At 39.7% G+C, this 16,511-nt stretch overlaps 2 protein-coding genes, 1 long non-coding RNA gene and 1 pseudogene across 3 annotated transcripts; 1 reads left to right on the top strand and 3 right to left on the bottom strand.

The window, feature by feature from the left end:
- Positions 1 to 6,324: 6,324 nt before the first annotated feature.
- On the bottom strand, positions 6,325 to 8,309 carry LOC149113410 (G2/M phase-specific E3 ubiquitin-protein ligase-like). The gene is made up of 5 exons (XM_089288444.1): positions 8,068 to 8,309; positions 7,516 to 7,617; positions 7,016 to 7,338; positions 6,748 to 6,929; positions 6,325 to 6,601 (listed from the first exon to the last, which is right to left on the bottom strand). Exons 1-5 carry the CDS (start codon positions 8,280 to 8,282, stop codon positions 6,374 to 6,376), a joined length of 1,050 nt encoding a protein of 349 aa, XP_089144570.1. The 5' UTR covers positions 8,283 to 8,309; the 3' UTR covers positions 6,325 to 6,373.
- Positions 8,310 to 8,410: 101 nt separating this feature from the next.
- Positions 8,411 to 10,977, bottom strand: LOC149113409 (uncharacterized). Its single transcript, XR_016206800.1, has 2 exons — positions 8,880 to 10,977; positions 8,411 to 8,702 (listed from the first exon to the last, which is right to left on the bottom strand). It is a non-coding gene; the product is annotated as an uncharacterized LOC149113409 (long non-coding RNA).
- A 416-nt stretch (positions 10,978 to 11,393) lies between these two features.
- Positions 11,394 to 12,554, bottom strand: LOC149113408 (uncharacterized; annotated as a pseudogene).
- Positions 12,555 to 12,979: 425 nt separating this feature from the next.
- Positions 12,980 to 14,094, top strand: LOC149113407 (uncharacterized). Its single transcript, XM_089288467.1, has one exon. The coding sequence runs from the start codon at positions 12,980 to 12,982 to the stop codon at positions 14,021 to 14,023; it is 1,044 nt and encodes a 347-aa protein (XP_089144593.1). The 3' UTR covers positions 14,024 to 14,094.
- Positions 14,095 to 16,511: the final 2,417 nt, after the last annotated feature.

Raw genomic sequence — 16,511 nt, 5'->3', positions numbered from 1 at the left:
AATTGACAGACCCCTTTTTCAAAACTGCTGGTAGATATCTCTTGTGAAAATTCACTAACTCTTTTCAGTGTGAAAGTCGTGCCTCTGCAACCTATTGTCATTGTGGCTTTGCCTCTTTTTCCACTAAAAGGTCATATTTTGCCCTGCAAAACAGCATCTCGGTAATCGATCAAGAGCTTATTACCAGCAGTTTCTGCTCTATCTTGTCAAAATTCACCGATTCTTTTCAGTGTAAAACTCATGCCTCTGCAACCTATCATCACTCTGGTTTTTCCTCTTTTTTCATTAAAAGGTCATATTTTAGCATGCGAAACAGCCTCTCGGTAATCGATCAAGAGCTTATTACAAGCAATTTCTGCTCTAGCCACTGATATATGACGATATATACCTGATGTTTTGAAAACCAGGTCCGAACAGCCCAATAACAGCTGGTGCCTAATAGAGTCATGTAAGCAGTGCTTACCAAGTTCCGCACTCCACACTTCATCTAGTGCAAAAAGGAAATGATACTAGAATCTCTGGGCCACCTGTGGATGAATTCAGGCTTAACTGTCATCATATTAAATAAAAGCTCTTTGCCAGCATAACTTAATGACAGCAAACTAAAGTGCCTTGAAATCTCCCCCTCCCCCCGGGGGTCAGGTACCACTCCGCACATATCAGTACAAATTGATATAACAAAAAAATGTTGAAAAAAATATCGAGTGTTTAGAGTTCGAGAGTGATCGTCGTCACTATAAATTTTTCTGGAATAACAGAGATGAGAAACTTTTATTAATTTACCTTGTTAAAGTGAACTCTCGACTAACTAAAAACATATTACGGAATTTCTTTCCCTTGAGTAAGTTGCACTGTAACAGTATTTACTTATTAAAATTACGTAAATCGATACAGCAGGGAATCACCCAGACCACAAGACTGAATAAAAACAATCTCGCTTCAGAACCTCTCAAAAGTTAAAGACGGCAAATAAATAGCATAATGGGCGCCCTTCTGGATATGAATATTTAATGACAGACTTATGGATAAATACTTACCACTATAAACGTTTTTGTAGACTTCTGACCTTTCTCCATCTTTTGCTTACTGCTTACTTGTACGTTCGGCTATTCTGCGAAAAACTTGTTTTGTTCTTACTATCGAGTCTCTCAAGAGGTTCCTGTTTGGTGTTTTCTGGGAGATGGAACGATAAAACTAAAAAATCCGAACAAATTTATCTCCGGCCCACCCGGACTGACGTAAAGTTACTCGCACTAGAAACCTCTATGCACTCAACAACCGCCATATTTTAGACCGCAGTGCGACTCGCGCCAGTCTACAAGTGTTAAGATTGGCTAATACGCTCGACTCATTTGCCCTAGTGGGTACTTCCCGGCAAATTTTTTCCATCGATGTTGACACTTCGTAAAACATAATTCCTATTTTTCTTCTCCTTAAATATGGAAAAATCTAATAATTCTTCCGGAGACGAGAAATATTATTCCTGTGAGCTACCAAATTTCGAGCTTAAGTTTTTTGCCGGGCCTCGAATTTAAGCGAGCAGGAGTTGAATCAGCTGGTTGAACAAAGACACTCGGTACTCGGAAACGGACCCAAAAAACAACAAACTGGTCTGTATCAAAAATGAATGCGTTCCCAGAGAGACTGCATAGCAACGAAAAAGAGTTTCTCTTGGAGTTACTCCACCCCGACCAAATGGAACACGAAACCCGTGTTAGCCACAAATTCCCGTGCTTTTGAATAAATTTAAGGCCCATGTGAAGTTTCTGTGGGAAAATATTCATTGGCACTTGTATGTAACCTATCTTGCCATTAAGGAGCAGAGAGGTTCTTCGTAAAAGTCCGCAGGGTAATGCTTAAGCACAAAAGAGGGGTTAAATGTCCACTTCTAGTTAAATTTTTGTCTTCTTGCGTGGAGCAAAGCCCGGGTAACTTTGTGTCCACGGCCGAGATTTTCGAGGCCTGCGAAAGCGCGGTTAGAGTGTGGATGGACAACGACAGTGTTAGCGGCCAAACAAAGTTTTTAACGAAGAGAAACAGTTTTAACAGAGTAAGTATTTTGCTGCGATCATTGCTTTAAAATTTGCTTCGTTTATAGGTCTGTGATTCTATGTTTCAAACAAGAGTGAAGAGAATGAAATAGATATTTTTTTGAACGAATGAATGAATGAATCGCGTCAAAGATCAGAGTATTTAGCTATAGAAAGGAACTAATTGGGGACACTATTTGCACATTTAACGCGTTTTTTTTTTTTTTATTTTTTTTATTTTTTATTTTTTTTTACAGCAACTGAAAAACGCCATTTCGACTCACAGTCAACTTAAGGGATGGCAAGTGAGGACAGAGATGAGCAACCACGTTCGCGGATACCGAGGACTTAAACTCCGCCGCGCTCGTCGGACTCGCCCAGGATATGAATTTGGTGGGCGTGACACCCAACAACGGGTTCAAAAATACATAGCCGCAAATCCTCCACCATTACCCCCGATAGAGGTGAGTTTTATTTTACCAACCAAAGCAAAAGATTTTTCAAGGGTTTTTTTTTTTTTTTTTTTTTTTTTTTTTTTTTTAACAGCGATAGCTATTTATTACATGTACCATACAAACCAAGGAGGCAATACCATATATAATTTACTTGCGAATGATATGAGATCACTTTTCCAACATAATCCGAAGTATTCCGAAGATGAATAACAACCACTGGAAGGCTTCCGAATATCACGGGAGGCCATCCGATTTTTTTCAACAAAGATTGGCCAAGTTTGCCTAAACGCAACCGAAAATTTAGAATATTTCCCAAGGTTACAGAGAAACATCCAAAGAATATCGAAAGTCATGAAAGCTATTCCGAAGATTTCTAAACGAAGCTAAGGCTGTATACGAAGTTTCCCGAGTCAAACAAGGTTTTTTTAATGTTTTTACTAACATGTTTTGTCATCTTCCTGAATATTTATCCCATTCTTTCATTTTACAGATCCATGATGTTCCCAGTGACCCCAGAGGGGCAGGTCGCTGTGCGTTTGCAAACCGCGACATCGAAAGGGGCGAAATAGTGGTAGAATATCAAGGGGAGCATGTTTCAATGGTAGAAGCGGCCACGCGCGAGGAGAAATACGCCAGGGAGGGCAAAATTTGCACTCTGATGGTCATTGAAAATGGAGGCCGCCAAATTGCGTAAGTACCTTGTTTGACGTAAGATCTTCAAAAGGCGTTTCATTAACAGAGCTATCTCAACAACCATCGCGACCCTTAGTATAATTAATGGTAACTTGAAAAATGAAACGAGTTTGATCAATTTGTCTATATGAGTCAAGACTAATTAAACCTATAGCCACGGCTGAAATACAAGTATACACGATTTAATAATGCGCATTATTTGTTTTATATTTTGTTTTTAGGATCGATCCCTACCAAGGAAACGAAGAAACCGGGCCGACTTGGGGGGCACTGATCAACCACTCTCGAAACCACGCAAATTTGAGACCCTTCGTAGCGTTAAAAAAATTCAGGAAGACCGAGAGTGTTTTTGGTTGCCTTGCATGATATTCCCGAAACCGTAGAGTTCCTATGGAACTACAACGATACGGATTGGGAATGTCATGCAGACAGTCAAACTATTCCCTCTCAAGCCCTTTAAGGCCTGGATCAAGAATTTAACGGGAAACAGCAGAACCTGAGTAGTCACGCGGGTTATGGTTATCCTGAATTGTTTTACTAAGCTGACATGTATATTTTCTTCTGCTAAAAACTAAATTGGACTCCTTTTTTACATGTCGGTGAAATCGAATTGGCATAGACTTCCACTCTTGTTGGTCAATAACGCAGGCTTTTTTTAATTACGTTTAGAATGGAGTGTACTTGATTTCGTATTAAAGAGTGGTGTAGGTTTTTGGGGGAAATTAGTGACCTTCGACCATCGCAAAACGAGGGATACGCTAATTCCAAACATTACAGGACCGAAATGGTTGACCTGCTTCTTTGTCAACCACCACCAATTCCTTAAATGTTGGGTACACTTGAAAATGTTGACGAGGTTAAGTAGGCAGAACTGCTAAATTTTGTTCCACTGACATTTTCATGAATCAACTATTTGCTATGATCCAGACCTTAATGTGCTTGAACTCTAATTAACAATTACATTATGAGCTCGAGATTTCTACGAGTTGATAGCTGATGAGGCCGTAGGCCGAATCAAATATCGCCTCTTAGTATAAATCTACTAGCGTTCTATCACGAATACCGTTCTCTGATTGGCTACGCTTCTCACTAGCTACTTTGTGATCGATAGATAATGAGTAGCGTAGTAGTGTGCCCGTGTTAACAAATTGACGGCCACTTCTTTCGAAGTGTCTGCGAGGAGGATTTCAATAAGAGATTTTTTGAAATCTCGAGCTCGTAATCTAATTGTTAAATAGAAATCGAGGGCGAGTAATCTAATTATTTTAGTAGAATTCTAACTGAAATTTCTTTCAAGTAACGGTTCTAATTATTTCTGGTCTTAGTGTTAAACTTCTCGCTTTAGGGAATTCGCGCGGACTGAATTAATTGTCAGTTTGACATTTGCAGTTGTATACGCGCGCTTATCAGTATCTTTCAAACATTTCGACCTTTTTTAATTCAAGAAACCGCACGTAAATACCCTCCTTTTAGTCTTCTCAGGAATTTTGTTTATCCATTTGTTTCTGAATGCTCTTTGAAAACTTCGTAGAATCGAGGAAACGTTGCAATGTTGTCGACCAACCAAGCTACTGCACACTAATGCATGATAGTGTGCAGTGGCTCAGCCAATCAGATTACAGCATTTTCATTAGTATAGTAGTAGAATTCTACTAAAGAATCTTAGGGTATGACTTGAACCAGAGTATTGGACTAATTTGTGACCCTTCTCTAGACCGTAATTTATAGGCCTGGTTCATGCCTTAATTTTCGTGAGTAAAAATTGTCCCCACCCCCTTCAAACAAAGTGTAACTTTATACACGTTTATATGGAAACGTTTCATTGCGTCTAACTAATTAGCAAGTGTACAAACGCATTTTCCGGATTCTGATGTAATGCCTCTCATCCTGAACTGCATCCCTTTCAATTTCTTACGAATTATTTAAATACTTAGCCACCTACTAATAGCAAAAACGAAGTTACTGTTATATAGTTGTATACTGTTATATATACTGTTTCATATAGATAATGGTGAACAGAGCGCAGTCAGGAAAAGAGTTAAACTAATTAGTAGATTTTTTTTTTATTAAAATACACGTGATAATAAACCTTGCATTTGGCTTGACTGATTTTTTTCTGACTGATCATGGCCTGCAGTGGGCCAGCTAAAACCACTAACCCAACATGAGTTATTCGTGAGCAAGAGTTATGTTTCTCTTGTCTCAAAACTTTTGACACAGAGGCAATCTCGTTCCCAAAGTCTTCGTTCCCCTCGACCAGCGGTCGGAAAACGAGAGCTCTGGAAGCAACCATTTTGAAATAACCGAATTCTGCCCATCCTTTTTTACTGCGCAGTCTGCATCTATGGCGCAGGCCTGAAATGGTTGCTCCCAGGGCTCTCATTTCCGATCGCTGGTCAAGGGGATGACCAAGACTCTGGGAACGAGATTGACATTGAGGCTAAATACCTATTATTGTTACTTATTTCGCCGGGTCCTATTTACTCGAAAGTGGAATCGAGTGGGTAAATTTCGCGAGTCTGAAATATTATCCATTTGTTATAAAAAAAGTCGTCATTGTTTATAGCTAACTAGATATTTTAGAAAATTTCAACAAATGGCAGTCCTTATTAGCAAACGGGTACTCAGAATCGTAGGCAATCGCGAAAACCGTTCAAATTTAACCCAACGAAAGGAAGAAACAGTACTGAAGGTGTCAACATTATAGATAAATAATAAATCCTTCTAAAAAAATGGAATTCAATTGGAAATCATCTTCAATAAGCAATAACCAAAAACGCAATTTTTTACCCGCCATTACCGTGAAAGCTTTTGTCACTTTAAGTGTGATATGCAATCCAATTGTGTTTGGTTTCGCTGGTAGTGTGGTAAAAGTTGAATTTAAAACTCACAAGTTGGAATGATACTACTTTTCTTTGGATCTGAATTTCTAAGTTAGCACCCTACGGACATTATACGACCAAGAAAATTACTTCATTGCGATTGGCTAAGAGCTATGGGGCGCCGTTTGTAAAAAAATTATTTAGCTTAATTTTATCATTCGTTTTCGTTATTTACTAAATAAAGTTTTGTGATATGAAATCATGTATTTATGATTTGATATAATAAATTACTATTTTAAATCAAGGCGTCCACCATAGCCGCCGTTAGGAGTTTGTCGGAGCGACACAGGCACTTTGCGAATTCTTTGGGATTTTATTTTATTTTTTCGTATACCCCCAATGCGCACAAACCATTTATCAGTTCTTCCAAAAGGTATCGCGAACTATCCAAAAGGACGTGGCGAGAAATTATTTTTACGAAGTGGTCCTTTTCACCGGTGTTGGTTGCTTGTGTCTTGGACCCTAGCGCAAGCAAAATTTCCTGAACATGGACATCCTGTAAAACTGCGTTGAGCTCTTCTATGTCGTTTGCGGTTGCTATCTAAAAAGTGAATAGAACCAAAGCTGTTACTTAATCATAATTTCAAGAGTAATAGTGATCCTTTGCTTCAAAGAGTGCCGATTAAGTGTTACAAGTGGTGCTTTGCGGAGACAGTTCGATATTGTAGTTGTACAGCATTAGTTTACCTTTGACAGGGAGTCCGACAACCGATCGTCATGGATGTCGTTGACGTCTGCCTTAGGGAAGTCGACACCGTGTGCTATGGCGTGGTACAGAGTTGGGCTCAGGAAGCTGCCACCGGGGCCTCCGTGTACAAGTGACCAGGCCAAAATTACACCCACAAGGCGATAGTGTCCCTTTTCCCTTGCTAGAAAAATGGGTTAATTAGTTACCTTCACGCAATACATGCATATAAAGCCAAAGTAGTAGAACTACTTGTACGTTGTGATTTACCGTTTGAGTTGGGCACGAGAACGCGTCTATCTGCTGGTCCACCAAAAATCCCTGAATGTTCATTCGCGGCCTTTACCAGCAAACGATGAAATTCCCTGCGAGGTCCACTGATGTCAACGGCACCTTCGCTGTTCCCAAAATCGTCCACGAAACAGACGGAAATGATTGCGCCTGGACTGAAACGTTTCCTCTGCAAACATCGGCAGGAATCTTCCCAGATGTGACCGTGCCTAACATTGACTATGGTTCTCCCCTCATTATTGACTCGAGCTGTTCTTAACTCCTGCAGTATTTCCTCCAGGTCTCGTCCAGGATTGCTGTCTCTGTGACGTATTGAAAGACCAGCCGTGATAATTATCACATTAATCACGAAAATAATCAACATGAAAAAAATCACCAGGCATACATAATAGCCATTTGTAGTCAAAATATCAAATGTAATATAATCACGGACCTCAGTCTCCGTAATAACGACATGGTCTGTATGTTAAGAGAATTACCTTGCGCTGAGCTCCAGTGCAAGCAGTACGTCCCGTTGGTACTCCTCTTCCTCGTCACTGAGGTTTGGAAAAGGGTCGTCGTTCAGTAGTGTGACATAAGAGCTGCGTTAACAAAAGCAACATTTACCAAAGTAAATCGATAGGCGCACAAAAAACTACCTCGTTTTATCGTCGCTTAACTACCTAGGAGTGTCGAAAATAGATCGACGCCCAATTGTGAGTGGCGGCAAAGAACTTCGATGATACCCATTCGCTAATTGTACAGAGATCGAACGCTGTTTCAATTTTGTAATGTTTGAATGAAGAACCACTTTCCGTGCCAGTCAGAAAAGGTTCAACAATAGAATTATTTCGGTGTATTTTTCCTTGAAAAAAAAAACATTCAAACAGAGGAAGGGGGAGAAGCGTTGCGTGACGACCGTAATAACGGCTGTGGAGGAGACTAATTAATCTCAGGTTTGATTGGTTTTCTCTCATGGGCAAATACGAAACCCAGAAATAATTGTGCAATAATCCTACGCATTTGCGCGTGTTTGAAAATGATATATTTACCTGTAAGAACCCGGCTCACTTTGACTTGTTGTAGTACTTGTAGTGCTTCCGCCTCCTGTGGTACTTGTTTTGTCTAAAGTACTTTCAGTACGTGCATCACTTATCGTGCTCATAGAACTTGAAGTGCTCGCAGGGCTTGCTGTGCTTGTGGTACCGGAAGTGTCCCGTGTACTTGTGGTATCTGAAATTTCCAACTGAGATGGCAAATCAGGCATACTGTCGTATATGGTAAGCTGGTATGGGTCATCCTAAAGTTGAGAAAAGGAGAAACGTGGTAAGAAACCATAGTGTTTGATATGGACATTCCAGGTATACTACTTAGTACAAGAGAGTGTTTACTGCCTTCTTTTCTATTTATTTTTGGGTTTTGTGTCAAGTATGACAGGAACATTACTGAAACTCTTTTACCTAAAATCGCCATGCTCAAAAACACAATACAATTTGTTTCCGGGTGGAGTCAAAGAAGAAAGAAGTAAGAATAGTAACCTACATTTTCACCTGGCTACATCAATGGAAGTCTCTTTGCCATTATGTATAGAGATCTCTGTGAGCACAGAGAGACAACCTCGGGAGCGTTCCATTGAAAAGAACTCGACGTTTGTGGGACTGTTAACTTTTTGGTTCCTGCCATAGTACTGAGGGAAAAGAAAAACGGTGAACAAAGCCATCAGTCAATTAGACACACATCTGACAGTTGTTAACAACACCAAACCTAGTCTGCGAACGCAGACGGATTCCCGGTCGTTGTTTCACACAACCACAGTAAATCCGTCTACTTTCGCAGGCTACACAAAACCCAGTGAGTGTGGTACCTCAAATAGATATAAGGCAATACTTCGCCCTGAGACAGGCCAAACGCAGAGGCGAAAACGCTGCTGACTTCTGCCTCTACTTGTGCAGCTTGCCATACAGAGTGTAATGCTATTTTCCCAATAAGGCCCATTTCCGCTAGTTTCGACCTTTTCTCTCCGCGAGGAATCGGAATGAGGACATTGTCGCCCAGTTCATGAGGAAGGCAGATGATGTCCTTGTTATAAATTTTCACTGGCCTCGGTGTATTACTCTTTTTTTTCGTTTAGTTGGCGGCGGCAGACATCCTGGCGCGCCACAAAAAACGGTCGGTAGTGGAGGTCGCCTTTCCAATGCTGTAGTCCTCCCATTCTACAGTAGTCTCCTCCGCAGCCGTTTTTTTGGGATGTCACGCAACGCTCCCCCCAAAGAAACGGCTGCTCACATCCGAGCCACATTCTTTTCCTTTTGTGTTTGTGGTTTGTTTGCGCTCCGTTGAACAGACCAATCACATAATAGCAAAGTGTGAATGACGTAAGCTTTCGCGCGGAAGGTCTACGGTGCGAACACGCGAGGAATTTCTGGCTTTTGTTTCACGCCGCACGTCGCCAAAAATAGGCGGTGTTCGCAGGTTACGATCATGACGGACGAAAAAAATTGTAAATGAAAGTCCTAAGTACAAGTGCTTCATGTGCTCATCGCTATGTTCAGCTATAAATGAGACGATATATATTTTCTCGAAATGTCAAATTGTAAGCGTCAATCAAGGGCCAAACGCTTCCTACAGATTGTAATCAGGCCGGAAAGAGCGGCATTCAGAACTCGATGTCAACAAATCGAGCGAAGCTACTTGATTTCCTGGTTCCTTTATTAAGTTAAAATAGATATCTTCCTTCTCGACAGTAATTTTTTGAGTTTAAAGTTTCTAATAATTAACTTGAACTTTGAAGAGTCTTCAGCTTCATAGAAAGCTCGTTCAAGCGTCGCCGGTATTTTTCGGCGTCCCTAAACAAAAGCCGGAAATCTGTATGTTTATTTGTGACATCTCCCACGACGGGATACAACGATAAAAAACATTCCCTGATTGGACAAGTTTCAAAGGGCGAATTTGGCGCGAAAACGTTCTTGAAAATGTAACGGAAGCGGTGATTGGTTAATTTCGTGAAAGGAATGTTGTTCGGATGTGAGCAGCCGTTTCTTTGGGGGGAGCGTTGCGTGACATCCCAAAAAACGGCTGCGGAGGAGACTAATTCTACAGATGAACAACCGAAATGTCATTCGCCTTTTTAAACATGCAATAAAACCTTTGTTCACTTATGTGTGACGTAATTCAAAACAGCAAGAGACAGTTTCTTTAAGAGTAACCTAATATCATCGATGGTTGCTGTGAGGTTTCGTTTCAACTCGTCGAAGAGCGATAACCTGGCGACTATCAACAAAGTCACGCAACAGTGAGAAAATACAATGTGTAAAAGACGGGGGATTTCCGTTCAAAACGCAGCTTTTATAGAGCTGCTGGAACAACATGCAAATCACAGGAACCAGCATCAAAAAATACAGTAAGTCAGGAAAATTGAAAATGGCTAAATATTCAGTATTGAATAACACACTAGATTTCAGAGGAACACAAGGACTGTTTGCCGGCCAGCACATGTACGTACCTCTTGAGAATTTGAATTTGAGCTCGATGTGGAGATCGAGGTCGAGCTTGAGGTGGAGCTTGAACTTGCTGAAGTGACTGCCTGACTTGGGAGACGCGATAGAGCCTCATCGACGGCCCTTTGAACTGCCTGGGATACGGCAGAAGCTATTGACCTTGAAAGTTCATCCGACATGTTTGTGTTTTCCCGCGCAATAGATGATCATGTGACTTGTCACATGTCCTCGCTCGCGCGGATTATGTATTAAGTTAAATCATACTTATTAAGTTAAATCATGATTTCACTGATATCAAATGTGAAAGTTTAATTTAAATCATGAAGTCGTGATTTCAAATCATAGACGCATGATATGAAACCAGGATTTATTATATCAAACCATGAACACATGATTTGAAATCAGAATTTATTATATCAAATCATAGACGCATGATATGAAACCAGGATTTATTATATCAAACCATGAACACATGATTTGAAATCAGGATTTATCATATCAAATCATAAACCCATGATTTAAAATAGTAATTTATTATATCAAATCATAAATACATGATTTCATATCACAAAACTTTATTTAGTAAATAACGAAAACAAATGATAAAATTAAACTAAATAATTTTTTTACAAACGGCGCCCCATAAAGAGCAGGCTAATTTGTCGTTAATTCTTAATTTGCACTTCAGTACAAATCAACGCGCGGGCGTTCGCAATTTTCTCAGTCATATAATAAATAAGTAATTGTATGAGAGCTTAAGCAATTAAGGACTTACACTACTCCTGATATTGGAAAATTCTTTCAAATCGCACTCGCCTAAAGGCTTGTGCAATTTTGAGAGAATTTTCAAATATAAGGAGTAGTGTAAATCGTATGAATGCACTCCCATTCATACGATTACCTATACTAACACTAACTTCATTCTTCGGGGGTAAATGTTTCAGTCGTCATCGTCATCCATGTCTTGATCAGAGCTTGCTGGTAATGAGGCGTAGAAACGTTTTGCAGTTTCAGATAAATATTTCTGAGCTAGCTTTATATAGTCTTACTTAACATCATCGCGAATGGGTTTCTTTTCTAGTCTCACTGGAACCAAATGTTCAGCCGCATTCAATTCCACGCCTTGCGTTTTCCTCAGAAACGAGACAATTCTCGGCTTTTCTTTCGTATCCATTGTAAACCTTATAAATGGGGTTTCCGGATGCCAGCTTAGTTGTAAGTTCTCATCCTGATCGGTTATTTCTCCAGAACCAAAATTGATAAACGCGATCTTCCTTACTTCGAATTTCTCGCGTTCAATGTCCTCGCTTCTAGCAACGTACTTCATTATTAGAAAGCTTTTATAGCTCATAATCCAATCCAAATTCACCCAGTAACTTTTAACGTTATTTAAGCGGCTGTTTCGTAGTGTCGTTTCCCACTCCTGTGGAGTTTCAATTTTTTCTTTGGTGTTAAAGAATTGCTGAATACAGCCAAACCGTCTGTCACAAATTGAAAATGAGTGTCTCTCCAGTAGGAATTTAAGGTCTACTCTTCGAAACTCTCCCTTTCTAACAATACGGTCTAGGTAAAAAAATAAGTAGGATTCTTTAAACTGAGCCGGCGAGTTATCTGCCCACAGTATAAGGTGATGGAATTTACCGTATTTTTCCTGAAGGCTTTTCAGAAGATAGTTCAGCAGAGATATTACCTCGTTTGGACCGCTTCCTCCAATAGATTCATCATAGAAGAAACAATGAATGATGTCCTCGTTGGCACAATAGATCCCGAAAAGGTTAGTCCGTAGCTTCCTCGCGTAAAAGCCATCCTGAGAAGAAACTTTTGGTGTCCGTAAGCACTTATGGTAATCCATTTGGAGAGTTAACACCCTCGGTAACATATTTCAGGCAGGATTTATTATTTATCTTGTTGGCTTGTTGTTTATCTTGTTGGCCCGCACGCGACGTTGCGCACGTAATAACTTCGAGCATAAACTTTAGTAGGTTTTGTCGACGGTAAGTCCGCTCGGTCGGATATAGAGATTAGCTCAACCATATACCCGACTTGTGTGCTTAGAGGACAAAGGGCAAAGCTATTTAGCAACGCTGGTTACGCCGCAAAATTGCAGAAAAATGCTTTGAAATCTTACTTTCATGTACTTTTGCATCAGACCAAATAAAGGAAGAGAGCAACAAAATTTTCTTTTTGATTTCTTTGGAGCAACTTTGAGAAACATTTATAGAAATTGCGGGAAACTTTTTGGGAAATCTTGAACAACTTGTGGAAAGCCCTAGCTACGCCATAGAAAACGCATATCTGTAAGAGCGCGCGCGCGACAGTGCGCGCGTAATAACTTCGGGCGTAAACGTAACTTCAGTAGCTTTTGTCGACGTAAAGTCCGTTCGGTCGGGTATAGAGATTAACTCAATCATATACCTGACTTGTGTGCTTAGACAGACCTTAGAGTGCCTATAGATTGATTTGTAACATGTTGCGTCCTACTCATCAAGTAAATGCAGAGCGCAGAGGCACAGATGATATTGATTTCCACCTACTTGTGTACAAATTTGATGCGGCAAAACCATGGCAACATTTTAAGGAAGGTCATCCCGTTGCAAGTTCAGTGGAAAGAGGGAGAAGAAAATTGAACTCTAACAAGTTAAGAAGGGTCTACCTGCCAAAGAAAAAAGCGTGGACAAGACGTAAAAATGGAGCTTTTAAAGACTTGTACCAGTTGGAATTCACATGCTGCGACAGTGGTTGTCTCTTAAAAGAAGGCTTATACAATATTAGAAGCATTGCACGACAGCAAAGAAACTTGCTATACCAGAAATGTTATAATGAACAGAACTACCTTTTGTCAAAGCTCATGGAATTGAAACTGACATTCAGTGGCGTACGGAAAATTTCGTATCATGTACCATCGCTCGGAAAAGTTTGCAAGACTGCGTTCCGGAAAGTATACGAAATTTCTAAGAGCAAAATTGAAGTTTTGCTTAAAAAGATCGACCAAGACGGGTTGTTCATAGAACCAGACAAAAGGGGACAGAAGACTCCTCGGAAACTTCTACCCGAGGCGAGAGATGCTGTCATGGACTTCATATTATCTTACGAGGCTACAGAATCACACTTTCGGAGAGCAAGAAGTGGGTGCAAGAAATATTTTGATTCTAACATTTCGATGCGCCAGATGTGGTCTGAATTCGTCCGTGAACACCCTAATTTAACGACAACCAGCTTAAAAAACAAAACTAGTGGACCTGTAATTATTTTTTCAACTTTTAGAAATATATTTAACAGGGAACTGAAAGACGTTCTAAGTTTTAGAAAGTTTAGGGTTGATACTTGTCAAGAGTGTGACAAATGTAAGAACAGGCTTGACAACCTACGATCGTTGACCAATCGATCTAGCAAGCAAGACGACGAAATTCGTGACCTGATAACTCGTCGGAGCCTACACCTTCGAGAAAGTGAGGTCAGATTTGGGTCCTTGAGATATGAAGTCACAGTTCTAGCTGAAAAAGTGTATTGAATGTAGTGAGATAGCTCGGATGAGGACGGTTTATCGGAGCTCACAAAATAAACAGGAACAAAAAAAAAAAACGTAGATTGTTGTATTGTTAAGTTTTTTCCCAAGCATAACCAGAAACTGAAAATGTTTGAAATTTATTACAAAACCGATCGGATCTCGGTGAAAAACGGGTAAGGGCTCTTTTTATGACTGGATATGTCGTATACGAGCACACTGACAAGACTCAACATCTGAGACGTTATCAGATGTGATACTGTCAAACAAACCGCAACTCTTTAAACAATGTGTGGCCATAAATTTACTTTGACTTTTATCCAGAATGCCCAGGGGGTAATGGCCGGACGTCCATAAATTACTTACGAGTAATTAGTCAACAAGAATTGCAAGCTTGGTTAAGAGGGGATTTATTACGCAACTGAAAATGTTCAGAAAAATGCCACGATCACAAACTGGGGAGACATTGCAAACTTCAAACGCGCAATTCTGACCGGAAGCCGACTAGTCGCATACTCGCGCCTGATGTTAAACAAAACAGAAGGGAAAGAGAGTTGGAAACAAAATAAAAGGAGTGTCTCGTGTGATCAAAGCAAGTTCTTTCAGAAACGCCATTAACACTAACAAAAATCTTTAACAGTGATCGTGCGGGATCATCCTGGACACTGCCCGGTCCAATATTTAAAGAATATTGTGCCAGCAATAAAGCAATCTGATTGGCTGATTTGACTTCCTAGCCCTCTAAATTAACTTGGGGGTGAAATATAAACTAGCTATGTAACGCTTTCTCTTGGTATACATTGGAATATCCCACTTGTATTCACTTGGTATATATACCAAGAAAATACAAGTGACAATAGAGAAAGCGCTGCATAAGCGTTGCGTGGGAAAGGATACCCCTTATTCCCTCCCCGTTTACACCTGGTATGCAGGATATGAATGAATGAATGAATGAATGAATGAATGAATGAATGAATGGTTTATTTAACGTGGATATACGCTTAGCTTGAGAGCTAGTTTACAGGTGTTCCATCTAATAACTAATGAGAACCTAACAACTAAACAACGATAATATCACAATTCATCAGGTGAAAATCACAAATTAAATACTGATTAAAACTATTCAAAACTATTATTACAATATTACCGCCGCAGTCAAAATACTATTAAAACTAATGTCACAAATTTACTAATCCCCGAAATTTAGCGATCTAATTCTGTTCACTATTTCATTGGTGCCTACTTTAATTCTACTGTCATTTGATAGTTCATTCCATATCTTGGCTCCAAAATATCTCAATGACTTGAGTCCATATATGGTAGTGTTAACTTTAGGTAAAGATAAAACATATTCTTGGCGCCTGAGATTGTACTTAAATGAGCGTAAATTAATAAGGTTCCTAATTGCCCGTGGTGCTTTTTTCGATATGCTATTATGTATTGTCAATAACATGTCTTGAATTCTTCGAGATTCCATGGAGGGTAGTCTTATCCTGTCCAAGAGATGCTGATAGGATGCATGTTTATCATTATAGACATATCTCAACGCCCTTCCGTTGACTTTTTCGATTTTTGTAGTGTTTCTTTTCCCGCAATGGTGCCAAACTTGGTGGCAGTAATAAAAATTTGGTAGTATGAACGAACGATATAACGATTCCTTGGTTTTAAGTGGTAAAATGTTTTTCAGTCTATTAAGGGCGTTTATTTGAGCACTCACTTAAGTAAGGCAAATACTCGACACAAGATCGTCAAATTTTAGCTTACTGTCAAGTACAACCCCCAAGAGGTTAGTCGTTTCTGTGGTCCTAACATCAATATTACCCGATTTAAGGAGTAGCTGTTCCTCTGTTCTATTTAACAATTAGACCCGTAGCCCGCAAGCTTCGCCTCATGGGCTATTGACCCGTGGCCCTTGAGGGCGAAGGGTCTAATTGTTTTAGTATCACCCAACTAGTCGGACAGAAAAGGTAATAATAAAGTTAGCAAATGCAAGTTGAAGAAATATTTATTTGGGAATAAAACGAAAGAAAACGTCACGCTCGATGGCGCCAATTTCGCTACTCGAGGACTATTACTAATAGTCCCCTAGTAGCGTAGCCAATCAAAATGCAGGATTTGCATTAGTCCACTAGTTGGGTGATACTAAATATATATATACATGGCTTATCGTTATAAGAATATTAAAAATACTATTACAGCAGAAAAATAATGTTTTCAGTGACACTGCAGCAAAAGCAACAAAAAAGAAATACCACAATGTACAGAAAACAAAAATTAATTTTCATACCTAAAACATTCCAAAGCAAACAAAGTATGGCATTATTATCCAAAAAACTCTGGAAACACATCCATGTCTACAATAAGGGACAGAACAGAAGCAATGTCAATAATAACGACTAATAAATGGCTTATAGCACTAGCTAGCACAACGAAAAGGCCAAAAATACTCCAATATTTCTCATAAACACTACTATTAATCTACACTTAGCCAAGT

The sequence above is a fragment of the Orbicella faveolata genome, unplaced genomic scaffold, assembly GCF_042242905.1.
Source record: "Orbicella faveolata isolate gen_17 unplaced genomic scaffold, um_ofav_v1 contig_15, whole genome shotgun sequence".
NCBI classification, from domain to species: Eukaryota; Metazoa; Cnidaria; class Anthozoa; order Scleractinia; family Merulinidae; genus Orbicella; species Orbicella faveolata.
This window is presented reverse-complemented; position numbering and strand designations above follow the sequence as displayed.